An 11,606-nucleotide genomic window follows, 5' to 3' on the forward strand; every position below is an offset into this window, starting at 1 on the left:
CCAGTTGCTCAAGGGGCCCATCAGCGGCACTTCTCACTTTGCAGATGGGAGAGGGGAAGAGCAAAAAAGTGCCAGCATAGATTTTAATTACAGTCCAACACAGAGCACCTTGTAACATAGTTTTGGGTATCCTTTCCTGTGCTTTGACAATCCAGTTCTGAAATATTCAGTTAAGGAAATGCTGTTTTGTAAGGGGAGAGGGAAAAAAGCCTTGCAGAGCTCTTCCTTGTAAAACCACTGGAGGAAGCATACTGAAGTCAGAGACCACTGAGGCAGTGTGTCTTTGCCATCTACTGTGACAGAACTGAGGGTGATCTTTGTTTCAGTGCCCCATAGCTGTGCCATGAGAAAAATTATCTTAGTGCTTCTTACCTGCATTTAACTGAGAAAAACCCAGAGGCAGGAGATAGAGCACAGGTATAGCCAATGGCCTCCTTGCATCAGCAACAATTTAACAAATGGATTTTCTGTCTTTTGAATCTGCTGAGGATGGAGCAGTTAGTAGCAGGTAAACAGTCTTCCCAGTATTATCATTTGCTGAGGTCCTTGGGGTTTTTTTTATGCCTAGAGATCTCTGGATATTTTCTAAACCATGCTGAAATAGAGGCAGACATCAGTGAGTTTGAACTTAATTTGGGTTGCAGAATTCAGTTGTGATGACACTGGTCCCTGCAGTCTTTGACCCTGTGTTCAGTGCAGTTTCTTGTACATGAAACCATGAACTCTCCAAGTTAAAGGATTGAAATAAGCTCTACCTTAGACCGTTTCCCTGCACAGAGCTGTGTGTCTTGTGGCTTGACCCTGCATTTCCAGTCCTAGGCTTTGCCGAAGCAGTTTGGGCCCCAGGAATGAAGGGCTGAGTCATCAGCTCTTCCCAGTGAGGATGTCACCTGTGGTGCTTTATACAGAGGAGGAAGCAGAGACAGAACAGCCTTTCTGTCTTTAGGGAGTGGCATGGAGGACCTGGTAGCCTTTAAGCTGCTCTAACAGGAGGGCAGCTGCTCCTCAGAAGGTGCCTCCTCCCTTCGAAAAATTCTGCAAAAACTGAACCTCAGACTAGATGCTGGTTGCTTTAGGCAGTGACGTGGCCACCTGTGTCTTGCAGAACGTGGAGATGCTCAGCAGCCTGGACTCGGCCTCTGTCCGCATCATCAAGCCGTTCCCCGCGGCTCAGGCCGCCAGCCGGCACCAGCCGCTGCAGCCCCTGGCGCCCGCCGCGCCCGCGCCGCCCAAGCAGGACCACCAGAGGATGGACACCATCCAGGAGGACCCCAGCACCGACTCCCACATCGACGAGGACGCCTTTGAGAAGGACCCTTTCCCAAACAGCAGCTCGGCCGCCAAATCGTTCGAGGACTTGACGGACCACCCTGTCATTAGGAGTGAGAAAGCTTCGTCCTTCAAACTGCAGCGCCAGAACCGGGTGGACAGCAAAGAAACAGAGTGTTAGTGCCCTGCTGCCTTCGAAACGTATGACTCGTGTCTGCAAAATAAGGATCTGAAACCATTTCATTTCTATAAATATAAATATATGTATATATATTTTTGTGAGGGAGTGGGAGAATAAGGAAGTGACCTACTGCAGATGCTGGTCATGTGTATGACCTTCCTTAAACTACATTTATTAGAGCATTATATCTTTTAAAAAGGAAAATCCAAACTAGAACTGGCTTGTTTTGAAGCTTTTTGGATTTGTTTTTCTATTTCCTTGACCTTTAACATTTCCTTCAACCTGTGGTGCAAAACCGAATATCCCGATGGATATTGGATTGTGTATATCAGCCTTTTTTTATAATTTAATATTTTGTAGTCTGACAGCACTGATAAGACAAAATTAAGGGGCTTTTAAAACCAAAATGAACACTGCAGTATGTCCCATAATAGATACTTTAGCAATTTAAGGTACATGTAACCAAAAGCCTAAGCAAATGCCTTGGGAACAGAAAGAGAGTAATGAAACAGGTAAAAATACAGTCTTGCAGCATTCAGTGAAATACATAATCTGAATAAAGAAACTTAAGATGCCCAGCTTCTGTATAAATAAAAGGATCACAGAAGCTGTTAAACCGTATACAGTGCAGGAGAAATGCTCCTCTAGCATGAAACTCTTCTGCCTCAGTGGTGAGGCTGTCTGGTCTTGGTGGCTTTTGTTGGGAGCTTCCCATTCTGCACTAAGGTTTGCTTGTCACAGGTCTGGCTGGAGAAAGAACTGTGAAGAAAGAAATAATTTATGCAGATGATATTTTAAACTGCTGTCTACAGCAGTTTTGGTGCAGAAATGTTTCTCCAAATGCTATTTTAAACTAGGCAACACTATTGTTGAAATTTTCAAATTACTGAGCTCAGTTTGTTGAGGTCTCTGAGGCCTTTGGAAGCTCCTACTGCATGAATGATAGGAAAAAAAAATCACTCCATTGCAGGGGAGGCATTTGTTTAAAAACAATCGTGAATTTAGTAAACAAATAAATTTGTTAAAACTTGCAGGGTAAGTATAAGGAGGAGATTTTGTGAATACATATTCTCACACAGGTGATGTTAAAAGCTGATCATTGGATGGTGTCTCTGGTACACCTGGAGATATTTCAGGTGAGCTGGGACTGGCACACCAGCATTGTTTTAGTTTAGTAGCAGATGGACTGACACAGTGGAGTCACAGAGAACTGTGTCTGTCCTGGTAGTAGAGCAGCACCTCCATTCTGCAGCTGTTTTCTCCCACAATAATCTATTGATAAAACTGACAGAACATGGCCAAGGGCAGAACCATTTAACTGTTACAAGCCTGGACTCAGCCACAGGGAAGCAGGGCTGCTGCGAGCCCATGGTTTTAAATGTGAGGGAAAGGAACTGAACCTGTGCTGCAAAGTTGTGTGAGCGTTCCCTCTCCTCCACACCCAAGGATACTTGTTACACTAGTACTTGAATGTGTGCCTTACGGTATTCCTATCTGACTAGCTATTAGGTTTTATATGCTGGTTTTGAACATTGTTTGGGGTTGTTTGTTTTTTGTTCGGGTTTTCTTTTTTTGATTCAGTGCAAAGTACATGTGTGAGGAGTTAATTTAATTCCCAACAAAATAAAACCTTTTTGTATTAAAAAAAAAAGAGTTAAACTGTTCTAGGCTGTTTGTATGCAGTCCTTTTCTAAAAGATCTCCATGCTTTGGTTGTCAAAGCCTGAGTTAAAAGTCTGGCATGCAGCCAGGCAGGAGCCAGGATTTCTGCTGCTCAGATGCTGCAGAGGCCAGACCTGGACTATTGATGGTGCAGATTTTCACCATTGAGGGCTGCCTGCTTCCTGCCCGGGCTAGAGCTGGTCTTGCCCTGTGTCCTGCAGATTATCATCAGTTCAGATGGTGACATTAGTGCCTAAGGGATGGGGGTGTACTGAACTGTCTGTTCAGGTACCACATCTGTGAGTACATGGTCTCAGCACAAAGGTCTTTACAGGCCAGGTGAAAACCACACAGTGGCAGTTACTTGGGAGCATGAAAATGGAGATTTGGAGCAGGTCTTGGAAACCGTTCCCCAGCCTGAGCTGTGTTCCCGAAACTAAAAGCAGTACTTGCATGGTTTGTTTTTAACACCTAAGGCAAAAAGAGCCACAGCTTCCCACTGGGAACCCCTTTTGCTCTTCAGCCAGTCTTTACTGTAAGTATTTATTACAGAAATGATAGTCCAGTTTAATACTCATAAATATTTATACATCAAAGTTGCTTCTGCTCTGGCTCCAAGCACATGAAAAATAACTACTTAGGCTTCAGTTTATAGCACTGTTACACAGTAGATGACAGGTCTTGACCAGCTTGTCTTAATTATTTAATGAAGCAAAGGCAGTCTAATGGCACTAACAGTGCAGGACAGCATGAGAGCCTCTCATTACTCTCTCACCCCCTACATAATAAGGACACCTGTTCCATGTCAACATAACTGTTAATACAGCCCAGAATTATGGAGGGGTTGTATCTGCACTGATATGCTATTTGATTTTTATGCACCGTTAGTTGTATCCTCATTTTTGTTGCCATCTGGCTTGCTATACAATCATTTCCCAAACCATTTTTTTCAATACTTGTTGAATTTCATCTAGGTTGCAGGCAACGTTTTTTTAGGTTTGTAAAGGCAATTTTGTAGTTTGTGTTCTCTTGGCCAAAACCTGCACAGTCTGCAGCACTTATGTGTTACATGAATTGTAAAATTATTTTAACAACTCACTGGTAAAGGTCTTCTTAACTTGATGGCAGATGACATACGGTGCAGCTTTGTCAGCAGAGATGCAGACCTTTTCTAGTAGTTTCTCCAAGCTTGTGTATCACCAGTTTTATACTGCCCAAAAACATGCACTGGTCTGAAACCTGTGCCTGTACCAAAGAGCTGGGTATAAAGAAGCTGCTGCTGGTGCCAGAGTAAGTTCAATTTTAAAAGCCCGGCTCTAGTCTCTATCACTACCAAAGCTAAAGAAGAACTTAGGGAACTGCTGTTCCTGCTGTATTACATCCAAACAAATTAATTTGGACTGACACTAATGGCCCTTGACAAACTCCACACTACTGCCTCTTACGAGCTCCTCTGCATTTAAGGCAAGTACATGGTATTAATCAAAGTACAGTTCCCAGAGCTCAGCAAAGCCAGGAACTGCTCAGGGCAGCCTCCACCCCTTGGCCACAGAGCAGTCCTCCAAGGAAAGAGCTATCCTGTCAACAGCAGCATGAAAAAAACAACCCCAGGACACACCCCAAGTGGTCTCACCTTTATTCTCCCACAGACCAAGAGAAGGAAACAGAGAGGAGCATGGCTGGGGGCTCTCCAGTGCCTCGTTCCCTGAGGACAGTTTGCAGCACGTTGCTGGATAATGGGCTGGCTCTGCCTGGCGTGGCTGCCCCAGCTCCTCCCTGCAGGGATGTCACAGCAGACTGGCCTCAGGGTTCGTGTGGTCCACGTCACGCCAGTAAGGAAGCAGTGAAGGAAGAGCAGACAGTTTGTTTTCCAGGCGTGACCAAAGCTGAGCTGCTAGAAAGCTGTTGCCTTTTGTCGATAAATGAAGACCATCTGACAAATAGGAAGAAAAATCCTGCAAGGGAGGTTTAAACCACGTATTAGTGTACTTGCTAGCTTCAAAGAGGCTGTCTTTAGTAATTCTTCAAAGCCAGCTGGTAAACTGGTTTTATTTTTCACTGTATATGTTAAAATATTGAGAGAATGTTCTGATGGCCAAAATCACTGCTATTCATCAGTAAAAGACCATGGGATTAGGTGACACAATCCAAAGTCAACAGTCTACTGCAGTGGGGAGAGCAGGGGAGAGAGAAGGTTCAGGGTGCAAACCTGCTCACAGGAAAAGTCTGCAGTCTCTCAAATGAGTTTGGGTATTTGGTCAGAAGCATCAACACCCTTGTACAGCCAGATCTGACATTGAAATTAGCCCAACACTGCACAGTGAGTTGGACAAGAAACCTCCAGAGGCCCCTTCCAACCTAAACTATTCCCTGACTCAAGTCCAAGGAAGAGGCTATTTAGATAAAACGTACTCGGGATATTTGCTAAGCAAGTACCATGGCGAGGCTGTATAAAGCGTTATTTCTCACTGCCAACTATGAAGCACTCTGGATTATTTTTTCCTTCCCTAAAGTGTAATTTGGATGTATTTTATATCATTTCAGTGACAATGCAGCGCCACCAGCTCCTCTGTGCTAAATGACGCAATTTCACAATTCGTGACAGTTTCAAATATTTCTGATTCCATCGTACCTGATTCTTCTGCATCAGGGTCCAGAGGTCGAGCACATCGGTGCCGCATTCCCTGGCCACCTGCACGCAGGCCTGGGCATACTGCCCCGTGGTGGCGTTGCTGCGGTTCAGTTTGTCCCCTGCCAGCAGGAGAGACACGACGTCAGCCACGGCCACTTCAGCCTTCTGGGCACACACCACGTGTACCGGGTGTTAACCAGCACACACCACCAACCACAAACCAAACCCAAAGCACAGCAATGTACGTGGCTGGAAGCTACAGCCTGTGTGGTCTTTTTCAGGGCACCCTTTGGATCTGAGTCACTTGAAAATGTCTCTTCTGAAGAAATGCATCAGGTTGAGAGAGAAGCAACAGCAACAAGCAGACCTCAGGCAAGCTTCAAGTGAAAGCAGTGCTTAGATTAGAACTCTTCATATACCTGCTAAGGCAGGTAAAACAGAGTTAAGTAAATGAAAATCTGTTTACAAGTTGCCTTCTGCTTTTTGTCCAATTCCACATGCAACTGCTCCTTGCAGTAGCCCTCTTGCTGCTTTTCACACCTGGATGAATGCTCCTGTGAACATCACCATCCTCCTGCTTCCCAAGTCTCCTTTGCTCTGATACCTATCTGACAAAACTAGAAAAAAGCAGAAAATTTCTCCTTGATACTGGAGGGCAGATGGTCTGATACTATGCTTATTGTGCCACAATAGTTCATTTGTGGTCCATGGTCTGAGATCACCCTGTCTTTTGTTCCACCCCTAAACACTACTCTCTTTTAGACAGATGCTGGCAGATTGAATGCTGCAAATTTAAATTTCTTTCATCCCTACCCCACAAAAAGGACAGTTTTAAGAGGAAAGTGGATTAACATTTCAAGTGCTCATTGATAGCTGGGAGCCAGATAAGCAGCATTTGAGGTGTGCTCACATGACATCACATCAAAGCCTCCTAATGCAAAATCATACAATACTGTTGTCTAATTTAATGCAGTTTAAACTTCAGGTTATCTTTTAAAGTTTTACTGCCTTGATGGACAACATGACTTAAGATAAACAACAACATCTAAATCATAGAAAACTGTGCCACAAAGGCACCAGCTCTGTATTTACCTGACCTAACTCAAAAGTTTTTTATACATATGCAAGAACTGGACAAGGTGTCCCAACAGAAAAGAGAACGTGCTCTCAGGAGATATAAAGAGTCACTGCTGGAGTCAGTGGGATTATGGCAATTTCCACCAGCTCAGGAACACAAAGTAAGTGGTGCTATTATGTCTATAATTTTAGAGCCAGCTCAAACAACATAATGGGAAATCATTTAACTACCCTTTTCTTCTTTTTCAGGCACTTTTATTAGCATCTTCAGAAGATGATATTCTCTGGTACTGTTTTTTTAACTTTAAAATAAACCTGGCTGGGATATTACTGCTTTTCCAAAGAGATGTGAAATCTACTGTACCTAGTAAAATTTTTTCTAAGGCCCACAATGCCAACATTTCTTCCATTACTTTTATTATTCTGGAAGCTGCTGGGACACAATGGAATCTGCCTAGGACATGTTGACAAGCCCCATGTTCTTAGACGGCAGCCACTTCTGTCAGTTCTATGCATTAACAGATCAATCAACACTTCGGAAAGGATGTTTGTAATTACTTGGTAGTTACTCCATGAGCTTATCCAGAAGTTGTTTAGTAAAACAGCAGCCCTGTTCCAACAAGTCAGAGAACATGACTCCAATGTGGCACACACACAAAGGAAATCACCTGACAACCTGGGATCTGTCTCCTACACTCCACTGGTAAAATGCAGAAATTCCACCCATCCTCATCACTCCTTTACCTTTGGCAAGACATTCCTTTTCCCAGGCTGATTCCTGAAGAGGTGGTGGTGTTATCAAAATAATCCTGTCCGCAGTAATGTCCACTGACTTCAGGTACTGCACCATGCCCTTCAGGTTGGCGGCATACTCCTCCAGAGGAACGTGCTGCTTTGGGTTCAGCTCTGTCAGGGGTGGAGCACAGGCATCAGTGGGGCTGAGCTCCCTGCAGGTTTCTTACACAGCACAATGGGACTTGTACACAGTATGGCCATGGACACTCATTTCCAGTCTACAGTTCCCCTCAACCACGGATTCAGGAGGTGTGGGAGAAAAATTCTGTCCCTCAATACCCAAAGCAGACAAATCAAGAGTTTAAAGACAGCATTTCCAAAAGGGAAATAAGCCCAAAAATGGGCTTTTTAAAGATTTTTTTTTATAACTTCGTATCTTAGTATCAGAACTATCACCTCAAATCTTGCCTGAACCAAAACCTGAGATTTCCAATATTCTTGGATGCAGAGAAAATTTTGGAAAGTCCCACGGACATGCAGTCAGTCCTTCATGCACTGATGTTATCATTTTGATTAGACTCTGCATCCTGCTCTGCTCATCTGAAAGAGAATCCAAATGCTACCTTCCCTCCTTTCCTCAGCCCATCTGCTGAGGACTCATCAGCCTCCTTTAAAGACAGAAAAAACAGCTGGATGCCCAACTCCAACATTAGTCATCTGCTACACAACTAAGTTGAGCACCCTGAAATTTATTTCTCTAGTATTAAAACTTGGTGACAGGGAGACAAATGGAAGGTACTGCATGGTTTAAATACAAACAACATAACTGAAAACAAACCTCTGTGTAAATGAAAAGAGAGTATTCAGTTCCTGGAGAAGTAGCAGGGAAAGCCTGTGAAATGTTCTGCCTATTCTACTAAACTGTAAAATCATTTTAAGAGAACAGGGCATAGGAAAAAAAAAAACAAACAAAAAAAACCAAAAGAAGACAGCAAGGTACCCTACCTTTCAAAGCACTGTCATTAGCTCCAAAGAAAATGGTAACTGCAACAATACTGTCACCACCAGTATTTTCAGTGATCAGTCTTGGAAGAATCAATTTAGCCCATCTGGTGTTGTACCCTGAGATTCCACGGTTCACAACATCACATTTTCTGAAACAGAGACACATATCAAAAAGAACACCTTTCCTATGTCCACCAAAACAAAACTCAAGAAGCTTTGAACCATTCTGCCAGGCCATCTGCCTCTATCCCTCTCAATAAAAATGAGATGTCACATGAGTTTTCAATGGGATCATGCTTTGAAAGTGCACACACAGGCTGCACACGTAGTATTTACCTGTTACTTTCACCATGGAACCAGAACAACAATCCTGAAAATCACTAAGAAATACTTTCAATTTCCAATTAAGCTTTGAGTGGAAATACCCAATGAGTATTTCCACTAGCTTTGGGCATGCTGCCCAGAAGACAGTTCCACTTCACTAAATAAATAAATGCCAATAAATAAACATGTATTAAATATTAACCACTGTTGGTTTTCATTTAGAAAAGCTGCATGAGTTTCTGGAAGCTAAAAATTACTTGGGAAATTTAAGCTCTTACCTGACCAGTCTCTCAGCAAGGTATGCCCCCCAGCCGTTCTCCTGGAAGGAGTACTGAAAAGAAGGAAAATGGTTAAATCCTCACTGGAAGAACTTGTTGCCCAGAGCTCAGCCCCACCACTGGCACCTTCCCACCTCAAAAACTGTTGTGCATGGCCTCTGGCATTGCTGCTGCAGTGTTTCCTCCCTCCTGCCCTGTTCCTCTGAGGTCAAACAGTCCTGGTTTTAGCCAGGCACGCCACTGGCATCTGAGGCACGCAGGGCTGGCACCTCTGGGGGCATGGACGCTGTGGTGCCTGCAAAATCCAAACTGACTGCTGTCGGAATGTAGTTTCACTTTGTGAGGGTTTGCTATGTCTGTTTGTAGCATTTTTCTACTTTATTTCTAAGATCCTCTCATTCTGGTGAGCACCTCTCAAAAATCCTCTCTCCGTGCTGCTTCAGAGTGCGATTTCATATCTACCTCTTCCAGATGTGGAAAACCAAATTCCTTCTCCTTCTCTGCACTGCTGCACCATCCTCTCTGCTACAATTCTGCACAGTGAGTCGGCTTAGACACCCATCTCCCATTAAACACAGACTTGCTCTCTGCTTAGCTACTTTTTCATCAGAGCAGCTCCGTGACCCACCACACAACAGCAGGCAGGGACCCAAAACCAACGCTATAAAGCTGCCTCAGAGCTGTTCACCAGGCCGTGGTCCAGCCACGCCAATGGAGAACCTGTCTCCGGGCTGGGCGAGCTGGGCACAGGGAGCTGGGATACACCAGGAGCCGTGAGGGCAGAGTGCGGAGTCCCTGCAGACGGCACGGGCACAACACAACGCTGGACCCCCGGACGGAAAACACTCCTGGCACCGGAGCATCCCAGCTTCACCTTCACCTTTGCACCTCCAACACAGCGACCGCAAGAATTTCTGTGAAACGGCCCCAAATCCCACAGCGCCCGCCCGGCGCGAAGCCTCAGGGCACAGCCCCACGGCCCGACCCCTTCCCGCCGCAGCTCAGACCAGCCAAGCGGCCGGGATGCTGCCGGGCCGCCGGCCCCGGTGCCAGGAGCCGGGCAGCTCCATACGGGAATCGCGGGCTCAGGCGCTACCTCAGTGATGGAGTCTCCGAAGAGGAGGACGCGAGGCCAGCGCAGGAGCCGCCCGCGGGCCCCCGCCTCCGCCAGCGCCATGGCCGCGGCCGGACATCCGCCGGGAGCGGCGGCGGGAGGCGCCCCGGCGCTTCCTCTGCACGGGGAACGGGCCGGCCCGGTGGGAGGGCTCGGTGGGAGGACACGGTGGGAAGGCTCGGTGGGAGGGTATGCCAGCTGGTGGATGGGGTCTGCCGCTTGGGACCCAGAGAGCCACAGCCACCCCAAAGGATGTCTCGCTAGAAACAGCTCCTTGGGGGGTCAGGGCGCTCCTCAGCTGGACAGAGGGGCTTCTCAGCATCGGGCAGAGCAGTGATTTTTCAGCTCAGTGATTTCAGCTTTCAGTGATTTCAGCTCAGTGCTCTTAGCTCATGCCCTTGTGAGTTAGCCCCTCTTTTAGCTGGCCGTGGTGAGAGAGAGAGGTCTCGTATGGAATTTCCGCAGGTGGTACTTTATTGAGAGGGTACCAGCGAAAGAGATTCAGGGACGAGGAACCTCTCCCGACCAGAGGAAACTCAGGGGTTTTTATGGGACACCAGGGTGGGAGGAAAAGGGTACAGAACCAATCAATTGTAACAGATCTACATAAAATCCCGAGGGGGCTTGTGGGTCTCCAGCCAGGTCGCCGTGGCTAGGAGGTTTGTCTTTGTCTTAGGTACTCTGGCTGAAGTTGCGAAATTCTTCCTTGACTCCTCAGCTTGGCTCCCTCCAGGGCCGAGCAGCCGGGGCTCCGCCCACCTCCACAGGAGGGCTCGGTGGGAAGGCCCGGCTCCACACCGGGCTCGGGTGTCCAGCCCCGCTCAATCCTCCATCGCCTCTTGAAAGGCTCAGTGGCGAGGGGAGGGCGCGCCCGGGGCAGCCGCGGACCCATCCCCTCACACACCCCTTGTCCTGGCTGGATGCACTTTAAAAAGAACGCGCGCAATTTTATGGTTTTTATCTGTTTCAAAGCGAGACTTCCTTCTTAGGAAAATCAAATTACCTCAGTTAAAAGACTTCATACTGTTTACCTTGCTAACGACGCAATTTGGGGAGGAAAGTGTCGCTAATTTTGCTAATACTGCTCATACATTAATTCTGCTAGTACTACTACTCCTATGATTTTAATCAGCTGACAAAAGGAGGAAAGAAAAGCGTGTACAAGACAGTTCTTTTGTAGAAAACTCAGGTTCTGTGGACATTTTTCAGCATGACAGTGTTTGGCAGCAACTGCAGCTACCTCAGAGCCTCAATCACAGTGTGTTTGGAATTCTGCTCTGAGTCACGCAGTTTCTGATGCTCGTGTCCCTTTTCCCAGGCCGCAGGGATC

The 11,606-nt window shown here is 46.2% G+C and overlaps 2 protein-coding genes and 1 long non-coding RNA gene across 4 annotated transcripts in view; 2 read left to right on the top strand and 1 right to left on the bottom strand.

Moving 5' to 3' along the window:
* The window catches only part of ADAM17 (ADAM metallopeptidase domain 17), a 36,225-nt gene extending 33,124 nt beyond the window's left edge, over nt 1–3,101 (top strand). For both annotated transcript variants that reach the window (XM_066314817.1, XM_066314818.1), the window contains exon 19: nt 1,106–3,101. In XM_066314817.1, the coding sequence (XP_066170914.1) occupies nt 1,106–1,450 (345 nt within the window). In that variant the 3' untranslated portion in view covers nt 1,451–3,101. The remainder of the gene's footprint in view (nt 1–1,105) is intronic.
* Nucleotides 3,102–4,732: 1,631 nt separating this feature from the next.
* IAH1 (isoamyl acetate hydrolyzing esterase 1 (putative)) lies at nt 4,733–10,372 on the bottom strand. The gene is made up of 6 exons (XM_066314819.1): nt 10,259–10,372; nt 9,163–9,215; nt 8,561–8,709; nt 7,565–7,726; nt 5,744–5,862; nt 4,733–5,066 (listed from the first exon to the last, which is right to left on the bottom strand). Exons 1-6 carry the CDS (start codon nt 10,337–10,339, stop codon nt 4,899–4,901), a joined length of 732 nt encoding a protein of 243 aa, XP_066170916.1. The 5' UTR covers nt 10,340–10,372; the 3' UTR covers nt 4,733–4,898.
* On the top strand, nt 6,928–7,212 carry LOC136358796 (uncharacterized). Its single transcript, XR_010743164.1, has 2 exons — nt 6,928–6,981; nt 7,070–7,212. It is a non-coding gene; the product is annotated as an uncharacterized lncRNA (long non-coding RNA).
* Nucleotides 10,373–11,606: the final 1,234 nt, after the last annotated feature.

Source organism: Sylvia atricapilla, chromosome 3 (genome assembly GCF_009819655.1).
Source record: "Sylvia atricapilla isolate bSylAtr1 chromosome 3, bSylAtr1.pri, whole genome shotgun sequence".
NCBI lineage: Eukaryota > Metazoa > Chordata > Aves > Passeriformes > Sylviidae > Sylvia > Sylvia atricapilla.

Bases quoted from the DNA above. Each gene is read 5' to 3' on its own strand.
- IAH1 (XM_066314819.1), bottom strand. From the start codon at position 10,339: ATGGCGCTGGCGGAGGCGGGGGCCCGCGGGCGGCTCCTGCGCTGGCCT. The intron at 8,710-9,162 runs GTAAGAGCTTAA...TCTCTGTTTCAG, and splicing joins CTTGCTGAGAGACTGGTCAG to AAAATGTGATGTTGTGAACC. The intron at 7,727-8,560 runs GTAGGGTACCTT...CACCCCTGACAG, and splicing joins TAATGACAGTGCTTTGAAAG to AGCTGAACCCAAAGCAGCAC.